The 11,313-nt window shown below is 40.5% G+C and overlaps 1 protein-coding gene across 1 annotated transcript; it reads right to left on the bottom strand.

Moving 5' to 3' along the window:
• Positions 1–1,197: 1,197 nt before the first annotated feature.
• LOC111564848 (cytochrome P450 27C1) lies at positions 1,198–9,854 on the bottom strand. Its single transcript, XM_023264685.3, has 9 exons — positions 9,410–9,854; positions 8,105–8,295; positions 7,647–7,846; positions 7,065–7,274; positions 6,152–6,315; positions 3,679–3,845; positions 3,328–3,406; positions 2,914–3,117; positions 1,198–2,527 (listed from the first exon to the last, which is right to left on the bottom strand). Exons 1-9 carry the CDS (start codon positions 9,698–9,700, stop codon positions 2,408–2,410), a joined length of 1,626 nt encoding a protein of 541 aa, XP_023120453.2. The 5' UTR covers positions 9,701–9,854; the 3' UTR covers positions 1,198–2,407.
• Between the last annotated feature and the right edge of the window lie 1,459 nt (positions 9,855–11,313).

Here is an 11,313-nt window from a genome sequence, read left to right as displayed (position 1 = left end):
AATACAGAACAACTCTGTACCTAAATTCATATTCATTTATAGGAAGATTAACAGGAAGACATTCAGCTGTCAGACACCCATATTTTCATTGGAGTCAAAGTTGCAGAGCAAAGGTCACATGAAAATGCAAAGATAAATGTGCACCAACAATAATATCAAGCTGTTTTATAAATCTGAGATTTAGTCATAATTTACGAGATCATAGCAAGCAAGTTTATTTATATAGCACTTTATCTTACACAGAGGCTATTTAAAGTTCTTTACAGGCAAATGTAAAAAAAATCAAACATGTAATTAAAATCAAATTAAGTAAATATAATAAATCTAAAAGAGTACAGATAAGTTGAATTCTGTGATCTAACAATAACAAGATATGACAAAAATGAAAGAAAAGAATCTAAATGATGAAGTGTATAATAAAACAGATAAGACATTATTTAAAATTAAGTAAACAAAAGTGCAGAATACTTTAATAAAAGTACAAGTTGTTTAGAAAAGCCTTTAAAATTCTATCACTCCTGTTTTAGCCTCTTTACACTGACCACTAGTTTGTTTAACGATGGATTTTAAGATTTTACCGATTGTTGATATGGACTCACAGCCATATTTCTGACCTTTTAGTGCCACATGCACTGATAAGCACTTAGAGATCTTTGGGCCGAGGCCTTTTGTTTGCTCCAGGGGCCCAGCTGAACACTAAAAGGGAAAGAGCATTTACACTCTGAGGCTCTACACCGACCTGCCTGAAGAAATCAGGTCGGCTAAATCAGAGATGTCTTCCTAAAACCTGCCTTTAGTGAAGAGCCTTTCTTGATTTTATTTGAATGTTAATTTCCCTTGAACAGATTTTAATGTATTTAAATAAGATTTTTGACCTTTCCTACAACTGAATTGTTTTTTTAAATAAAATACAAATTGTTGTCTTTTAAATTCTTATCTTAGTGTCACTTCCTATTTTTTAATAATTCTGTGTTCAATTTATTTTTTGACTTTTGTTTTATTTTGTGGCCTTTTGAGGTGCTTTGAAATTTGGATTCTGAAAATTACTCCATTAATAAAAGATCATTATTGAAATTTTTTTACATTTAATTCAATGTTTTCTTGCTTTATTCTGCATTTGTAGTACTTAGAAATGTATTCAGTGTGGCTTTGAAATATTGTGAACTTAAAGAGCTTCACAAAGGACAACATGCACAATTTTTAAAAGTAATAATCAGAACTGTCTTTAATCATTTTCCAATTTCACTGGAACTACAGTTCTACAAAATGTAGAGATAAAAGAGTAGATAAATACAAGAATTTAAAACAGCGTTTTCATTTTCCTTCTTGCAAATCTGAGTGATCCTTCAAACTGACACAAACCAACAACTTGTCTCTTCTCTTTACTACGCACTGTTCTGTAACATACTTTTTCCCTCTTAAAAAAAAAAAACAATGTCACTGATATGCTGGTAAAATACTTTTCCACAAACAGCATATAAATGGAAAACACTTTACACATTTTCTCATCCAAAGATAGTGTGTGAAGCAGATACACATCTCATTAGTTGAACGGTTTTATTTTTTGATTTATGTAGTGTGTAATGGCTAATTCATTAGTTCTAACTCACATGATAATCATATTAGGGTCTACTTTAAAAAGCTAGAAGCTAATATGGCTTTTAGCTTTGAAAAGCTAAAGGCCATTTTCCTACAAATATATAAGTTTACATTTAAAAAAAATACAATTTTCTCAGTTAACTGCGTTTCATGATATACAGTACATGGATTAAAATCATGTAATGCCTCTTCAGTGAATGAATGTTCTTCCTCAGCCTGAATGAAAAAGAAAAAAAATGTGGTGCCAGAAAGAACGCAACCTGCTGAAGTATTTTGGTTTGCAACACAAACAACATAACCAGTGAATAAAGCTTGTTATGTACAGCTCTGTAGAAGACAGCTCATACTGAGTACATTCACAGCTGCCCTTCAATATTCTCAGTGAACTGAGTTTTCTCAAACTCAGAGGAAACAGTGTGATTATATATTTATGTGTGTGCATACACTATAATATACATGCACATTAATATAAAGAGGATACAGTTAGAGTATACAGACTAGGCCATTTTTCCACTCTCACTCACTTTGAATAAAATGGATGGAAGGTGTAACAGTTTTAAAAAATGCAGTGGTTTTCACTAAATTCAAATAATATACATAACAATAGTTTGTACAGCTTACATTATTTATACAGAATTTGTGTCCTTAGATAAGACACATCTCTTGCCTGAGTAAAACCTCAGTCTCAGCTCAGTATCTAAAATAGAACATTGGAAGGTGTAACTAAAAGCAGTGCATTTAAAATATCTCCAATAATGAATCAGTACTTAATAAAACATCCAGTACATTAGACCTTGCGAAGAGGAGTCTAGTTTTCTCTGTCGATGAACTGCAGGTGGATAGGGGCAGCGGGGCAGAGCAGGCCGTGGGTTTTGGACTTGACGTCAGCGGTGAGAGGAGATGTGCTGATGTGGAACTTTTGAATGAGCTGCACAGGGAGAAAAAACAAACAAACAGATGTCTTATTTCAACGGTCACACAAAGTAAGAAGTCTAAAATCTGCATATGTATCCTCTGAACAAATTACTCCAGGATTGTGAGGCTTGTGTGATTTAGAAAAAGTGGAGAGTGAGTCGATTTTTTCAGAAATCTCTGAGGGGTTTGGAGGAAGTTCAGGCGTGGCTAAGAGATACTTGGATTTCTGTGCTGGTGTAGAGCTCATTTAAAAATGAGACTGTTGTTTAAGCAAGTGTTTAGGCTTGATGACTGTCTCAAAAGCCTGAATAGAGACAATTTAGACTATGGTATGATATAGTGAATGTGTTGCAGTGATTTAGACAATGTAATGTGGAGTTGTTCATTTAAATCCCCTACCCTTGTGAGAGCTAGATGCATCTCTAACTCTGCTATTCTCCTGCCGATGCAGCTCCTGACGCCGTAGCCAAATGGAATCGAGCCAAAGTTGTCGACACGATCTGTGGAATCTTTCCGTATCCAGCGACTCGGCCGGAAGTCTAAAGAATCAGCAAAGCTCTCCTCCTCCAAAGACGTAGCGTAGTGACACAGGGCCAGCTGAGTCTAACAATGTGAGACAAGGAGGAAAAAAAAGTGAATTGTGCAATGAAAACAGCTGAGCTTTTGCACAGGCATTCATACATGTGGGACAAACAGAGAGATGTGTGAGTAATGCGGTATTGTGTTACATCTGGTTCCACTGTAATGTTTTTGGCTAACTCTTAGAGTCACACTTTTTCTTGCACACTCTAGAATTGCCTCTATCAGTCTTACCCCTTTGGGGATGAAGTATTCGCCCACCACCAAGTCATCCTGGGTAATCCGCCCGTTGCCCGGGAGAACTGGAAAAAGCCTGCTCCCATGGAGACACAAACAAAGACTGCTATTCACCAGCATTATACATTAACCTTTTCACAAAGTCTACTTGAGATATCCAGAAGAGTGAAAATCATGCACAGGGAAAGATAATTAGCAAATTAAAGCGATTTATGTGAACATACTGCACAAAGTCATTTTTAGAGTTCATTAAAGTATTGCAGAGTTGTTTCTAGAGCAAACCAAAAAAGCCGACAGAAAATGTGAGATGAGAGCTGATTGAGTGTAAAATGTCAATGCAGTCTGTACCTGAGAGTCTCTTTGACCAGACCTCTGATGAGAGGCAGACGAGGGACATCGTCAGCTGTGGCGACTGTTCCCGGTCCCAGAGTTCTTGTAACTTCTGTATAGATTTGTTGCTGTACATGAGGGTGTCGTGCTAACAAGTAGCTGGCCCAAGACAGAGTGAAGGATGTCTAGATATATAAAAAAAAAAAAAAAGGAGGTGGAATTTTTAGGAAAAAGCTATTTCACCATTTGCTGCATCAGTGTTGTGTATTTGCTCTTCCATTAATTCTCTGTGGAGATGCTGCTCTTTTTCTTGATGTCCTGCAACTGCAATGCAAGATGATAGAAGAAATTCTATAATGTTGCGCAAGTGTTGAGAAACAGCGAGGGGGCTTCTGAGGGAGAGAGGGGCTAATTCCACATGCTGGGCAGACGCTCAAGTTCACTCCTCCAGTTGTACTCTCAGCCCTTTACCCCTCTTCTTACATCACTTGAGCCTCAGATCCAATCTCATCCAACTGTACCTTGACTAAATGTACTTATGTCACACTTAGCCTGAGCAGCCTCTGTTTAATGTAATGAGAAAAGCAAAGAATAATCCTAATTATTGCAAATCAAATAAATAGCATCACAAACCACCTTATTCTTTCTTTTAAATTTTTCATTGTATTATTGCCCAATCCTGCTGCTGCTCCTCTCCCTCCACGATAGGCTAACACTTTTCAGATTTCTTGTATTTTCATTTTTCTCATCACATTTTGTTTTTCATCTCCACTTCTTTATTTTTTTCCAAAACCAACCACCCTACCTACTCACATCTGTTATCTCACCTTTCACAATAGCCCCAGCTCCCTTTGTGTGACTTACATTTCACTCATTTTCATTTCAGTGAGGCGGGGCAGATGCCCAATTGATATGAAAATGGGTTTCATCTTTCCTCTCCTATGTTTTCTGCCTGGCTGCCTCAGCCCACATCTGACATCTTTTCCTGCTATCCTGTCTATCTTTCCATCCAGCCCCCACACTTTTCCACCAATCACATCATGATATGTAAATACATCAGAGGAACAGTCTGTTTTTTGTGAACATCAAACCTAATCGCTCCCCAAAGGTCACTCTCATGTCAGTCTCTTCCTGCTTGACCAACTAAAGATCTAAAGGCTCTTGTAGATTCTCCACCATCCTGTTCATTGTTGTGTTTTTCACTCGTCTCTTCCTTCCCTCACATTCTCCCTCCCTACTCTGTCATCATTCTCTCCCCCATTGCAACCAACTTGCTCCTAATCAACCCCAGCTGGCACAGATGCTGGCAATGCCTCACATGGAGCCAGAGAGGAATCATATGACAAAAGCTCATCCGAGAAGAGTTCTCAAAAGGCTGAGGCCTCTCCCCTCCGTTCCAGACCATCTCCTCTTCATTTCCCAACATCCATTGTACACCCAGCTCTTTCTTCTTGTCCTTCTCTTTCTTCCTCCTAATTATGTCAATCCTCCCAACCACTCTTCGCTCTTCCACCCCCCTCCTGGTCTCACCTCTGCCCAGACTGTGCTATAACTCTGGCTGTGGCTAATGCGTCTTGACAGCTCTTTGTGTGTGCTGAGTAAAGGCAAATGCACCGCGGGGTCAGGTAATGGCTCAGCTAAGCCCACCCCCTACCGGGACGTGCCCGATTCAACAAGTTCAACGAAAACACACACACCCTTTTATCCCGTGGCCCCAAGCTCAGCACAAAAACACTCCGGTCCCATAATTCTCATGAATCTGACAGTACCCCAAACAAATTAAGGACTAACTACGAACATGTGCACACAGGATGGACACAGATGTACATGCACACGCATATAGCCGACAATCATACTTGGTGAGTATGGTACAAAACCTGGGAGTAAAGTATGTCAAACCTTTTTTTTTTAATTCTCCGTCTCATGGAGATGTTTGAAGACTGTGTAAAAGTAACATCCTGAATCCAAAACTGAGCCAAGGTGTTTAGAGTAAGTCATCTACTCTGCTCCTTTCTGTATTTTTCCAGAATAATAAAAGGTACAAATTTCCCTACACATGCTTCATTAATGACATTAAAGCCACAGCATTAATGAATTTGCAAGTGCAAGATGCATCTAATCCAGCTCTGATGTGGAAACATATGAACACAACACAGATGTCTGGCAGAGGAAAAAAAAAAGACAAAAGACCCCCTGTGTAGATGTAACAGACAGAGACAAATGACAAGAAACCAAATCTGAGTGAGAACAAGTTTGTCAGTGGGATGCTGTGTAACCCCCCGATTCACCGCTCTGACCTGACGCTGGCACAGCTACACAGGCACGGATGTGGCGCCAGAAAACCAACCCTTGAAACTCAACACTGACTCATGCACACAAAGAGACTCACGCACACGCACTCGTGCAACTCCACCAAACCCCACCACCTCCTGAAGCTCGCTACAGCTTAACACACCTCTGCACATACAGTTCTGTACAGACAAACACGCACCGTGTCGACACCGGCCAGCAGCATCTCGGTTACGTTGGCGTAAATCTCCTCCAGGTTCATCTCCTTGGTAATGAGCATGTGTGTGAGCAGGCCTCCCTTCACCTCCTCTCCCCGCTGCAGCTGGGCCTTGATGTCTGCAAACCTCTTATCAACGTGTGTAAGGCCTTGGATTAGACGGAGACAGAAAAGATGGGTTGAATGAAGGAAGAAAAAAAACACTCGAGGAGGGTGGTGAAGGAAAAGAAAGAAGAGAGAACAGGTTATGTAAGAGAGGGACCTCATACTCCCACAATCCCATGGCACAGCAGTGGAGATTTATATGCAAATCAACATTCCTTTCTATTTATGTCAGGCTATTTGTCCAAAAAAAAAGTTTGCAAGTGCTTCATTTGATTCAAGCTTCACTGTTTAAAAAGCGACCACAGAGAGTATTATATGACATATTTACACATCTAAAACTATTTATGATGAAATGGTTTAAAAGATCAACTCATGCAAAGCAGCATTTTTGGATGAGGAAAAAAGTATATGTGCCTTGTAAAACCTTTGTGGTCACTTCAAAGAAAAAAAAAGGAAATCTTAAAGGGCATTACACCAATTTTATACACTGATGTCAGTTTCCTTTCCATGTTTATTTTCTGCATAATGTCTTCTGTGGCTCTGAGGAAGCTCAGCCAAGTCTAATTTATCTTGAGACTGGAGACTACAGATTTAGAACTATGCTTTCGTAGCATCTTGAAGCTTAATCAAGAAACCATACATCAGGACACTTTTGCCTCCCCTGCTTCACTTTTTTTTTTAAGTGCAATACTAAACTGATAGTGTACCCTTGTAATGTCAAAGCACTCTGGCAAAGAGATCACTGGAAGTATATCACAGTACAAAATAAGCTAATTAGCTGTAAACAGCTTACTGAATCTGAAGAGTCCATCCCAGGAATGACAGAACTCCTCCCATGGTTTGGGGAGAATCGGTCGGAGCCACTTGGGGATCGCCCCGGCATACATGGTCGTCTTGAAGGAGCTGAACATGAGGTTCAGTGCGGTGATGTAGTCTTGGGTGTCCTGGGGAATTTCGCTTTCCAAACATCCTAATCGACACTCATACAGGATAGCAGCCACAGCTGTAAAGACAAAGAGGAAAAACATTTCAGTACAGCTGGAAAGCTGTGACAAGGATCTTTTACTCTTCCCTTTTTTTAATCTAAGTATCCCTAGAATTTATTGCTGGTGAGTATCAGGGCTTGTACATTTTAGCACAGCGGTTACTAAGTAGTTTTTTTTAATGAAATTTCAGTGTCTAAATTTGAGAGAAGTGGATAAAATGGTTTCTAAATTCTTCTCTTTTTACTTTATTTCTTTCTGCCTACTTTTCAGATGGCGTCTGTTATCGCCTTGCCCCCAATTGATGTTCCTCCTGCACAATCCCTTTCAAATCCATCCTGCCAGATTTTACATTCCTTCACAACCACAACCTGTGAAGGATCTTTACCAACCTTCCATTGCATATTTGAAGAAGAGGTCATTCACGTTAAGTACAGTCACTCCATCAGGCTGCTGGATGCGCAGACAAGCAACTCTCTTTATCAAGTCGTCCACAACTTTGTTCACATCGTCAGAGAAGAATGCTACGTCTCGAGGGCGCATGATGAGTTGTCTGAGCACGCTGCGCATCTTCAGCCAGTCCTCTCCCTCACTGGAAAACAACAGCCAGGCAACAAAGTTATTTTCTAGCATCCTACTGGATTGTTTTGCTTAATAAACAACATTCACAGACAGAGAGGAAATAACCTATGTTTATGAAGAAAGACAGCGGTGATGCTGTTGAAAAACCTATTGATGAAAAATAAAGATTTATTTCAGTCTTTAGATTCAACAGCAGGCCACTAAATATGATCTGGATTTCAGGAGGTTTTTGCCAAGATTCAGGGATCAAAGTCTGCAGGGGACTCACGCTGAGATGAGGCCGGTGGAGCGCCCTCTCAGGTCTCTGTACTCCTTCCAGGACTCCATGTTGGCTCTCTGAGGAGCCGCACTCTCGGCCCTCAGCACCTGAGCCACCAGGTCACGATCCGCAACTGAGACCACCAGCTGGGGCCCAAAACGAGACTTGAAAATTTTCCCGTACTTCTTCCTGTGCTCCATCTACAAAGCAGTAGCGAAAACAATTCATTTACGGTGGCATTTCCTAATATATGTGACTATGATGTAAAGGGTGATTCCAGCAGTGATTTCACTATACGACACAACTTATCAAAAGTCAAAATGTGATTACAGCTACATGGTGTCTGTTTATGTAATACAAATTGATCAGAGTAATAAAAAATAGCCTTAGTGAAGCACATTTTAGTGGACCAGTATGTCAGTGGTGTCACTAGATCTCTAGTGGAACTGGTCCATAACAAGGCAATATTTGTTTTTTTATCCACTAAAAATACATTAATCTAGTTGTCAGTAAAGTTTTAAGAACATCATATCACAAATTTAACCAAGTTTGTGGAAAATGGTACGGTGTTATTCACACAGTTGTATTTGTTGTCTTTTAAAGAACTTACCAACAAGACTAAGAAACAAGATAAAAATTGGAGTGCCATGATTTGTTTTTGACCGTACCTTGACTTTGCAAATAGTAATTTAAAGTGAAACTTTGTTGGATATAGAAAAATGTTTCAATCAAGGATTGCATGTCACTAATCTCTACATCAACAACAAAGCAGTTTTCTTTAATTAAAGTGTAAAAATGGGATTTTGCCTGAAGAATATTCACTGGAATAACTGGGGCAAAGCAGAGAAGGAGCACTAAGTAGTTTTAAGCTACACTTCATTTGGAATGATTATGACTTTGTGGTCAATTTCACAAGTCAAAGTAAACGACTTGACACAAGTCCTGTAAACTGATATGCTTGACACGTTTGGGCAGTTTGCATATTTCTCACCTTTAAGCTTTGGAGATGAAAGAACTGTGGACCAAAATGACCAAAGCCCTCTATGACAACACTGAGTGCTGCATCTTGCAGCCTGATGAAGACTTTGGGTGATTCACGTAACTCAGACTATTGCGAAACTCATTCTCTGAAACGGGAAGCTGAGCAGCACTGACCCCACTCCTGGTGCGCTTTTACGCAACAGTCCGTGCGATTTTACGCAGGTAGGTGACGAAGTTGGCTGCAGCTGAGAATGCATGGGCTCGCTGCCATTGATGGAAACACGAGGAAACTGTGAAACTAAACGAGATAAACCACACACAAAAAAAACGTACCTGAATTTCATGGATTCTGCTAAAGCCGTCTCTCCAGAAGAACTCGATCAGGTTGGACAGGGTGCTGGGTCCCGGCATTTCCTTCAGGCTCTTGACTTTGGTTTTCTCGCCCACATCTGCCGGTGCCATCAGTGTGTCAGGCATGGCCTCCTCTCCGGTGGCGGAGATCCCCAAAGCCTCGCTGGCTGCTGACTTGTGTAGGGCGCGTAAAGCGTAAAGCAGCTGCTTATTTAGCCGGTCGCCTTGAAAGCTCTTCCAGCATGTTGTCGTCAAATGATTCAGGATTGCCATTATCAGGACGCTTCCCGGCGTTTCCGTGAGCAGAGAGCGATGTTTGATCGACTCTTTTGCAAAGCCTCCAAAGCACAGAGTTCACATCTGCAAATGCACGTTCCCAGCACGTGTAACCTCAGCCCTCCGTGTGTGTGTAGTGTAATGTTAGCTGGGATTGTATTATGGAACGCTTTTAAATAGTTGCTTGTACAGCCTCAGTAGAAGAGGATTGGATGGTGGCGTAAAAAGATGGGAGGGATAAGTCTGTATTCGGATGTGGGCGTTCCTCCACCCCCCAAAAAACTGTTGGGTTCACTCTTTCAATGGAAATGGGCGCAGTACAACGTGCTAAAACACAGTTACATCACCCTACGTGACCTCACACACCCCACCCCCAGCGGACACACACACACACACACACACACACACACACACACACACACACACACACACACACACACACACACACACACACACGCACACACGCACGCACGCACGCACACAGAGGGAAGAATAATGTGATAAATGTCAGATGAAGCCAAATTACACTATAGAATTAGTCGTAAAATAAAGTAAAACTCCACCCACAGCTCATGTAAGCACATCTAGAGGTGAGTCCACAAATCTCCAGCTGTTTAAACATACACATGCGCAAATGTTCAGTGTTAATGTTTAAAAGTTGTATTTTATGAAATACTGACAGACTCTTTGCGATCTGTGGAGGCTTATGCAAAAGTTATCTAAGTCTGGAGCTGGCATGCATGACATTTATGTGTAATATTTAATTTGAAGCTGACAAAATATTACAAAAACAAATGTACTGGATGGCAGTTTAGCAAATGGAACATATTTATATGAGAGTGGGAAAGTGCACGTTTAAATGCACTTGGGATAAACTTTTGGAGTGGATCCTTTTCACCTTAAAACTTGTCACTGTTTCTCAACTCATTACATTAATTACTGATATCACAGGAAAGCTCAGCTGAAGCAGTAATCTTGGTTATCTTCACAAAACAGCTCACATGTATTAATTTAAAATTTTAAATCAGCAAATGTCTGCTTCATGTCCACATGAGATCTTGTTGCAAGTGTTTTGGGGTTTTTTGTGGTTTCCAGTCTTCCTCTTTTCTCAAGACATAAGAATCTAAATCTACCTCATGACTTTTCTCATTTTCTTAGCTAAAGGCCAAGTCTCGAGTCATGAGAGGATACCAAACTGTGACTAAGCCTGTCGGGGGCATGTTCTCTCTGCGTAGGTTACCATTTAGGTGGATTAAGCCGTTTACGATTTGACATGATCTTGGATTTCACGGTTCTTTGATGCACTGGTTGGATTGGTTGCTACAACGACATATCCAAAAGGTCAAACCTACTGTTGAGCAGAGGGGCCGTTAAGAGATCCGAGATCAACTGGCTGATCCAGGATCTGCAGACATGTGAAAACCACATAAGATCTTAGGTAGAAATTCATGCATCTGATGTGGATCCTGGAAATCACGCTCATGAATGACAAAAGCGTGGCTGTAATTTTTCACCCCAGTGGAGCAAAAACTTAAAGGGCTATGAGGAATTTGTCAAGATGAGTCACAGTAAAGGTGACACTGCAAAAGCAGCAGCAACAAGAGAGGAGG

Source organism: Amphiprion ocellaris, chromosome 1 (assembly GCF_022539595.1).
Source record: "Amphiprion ocellaris isolate individual 3 ecotype Okinawa chromosome 1, ASM2253959v1, whole genome shotgun sequence".
NCBI classification, from domain to species: Eukaryota; Metazoa; Chordata; class Actinopteri; family Pomacentridae; genus Amphiprion; species Amphiprion ocellaris.
The sequence above is the reverse complement of the archived record's forward strand: the minus strand, read 5'-3'. Positions and strand labels throughout refer to the sequence as shown.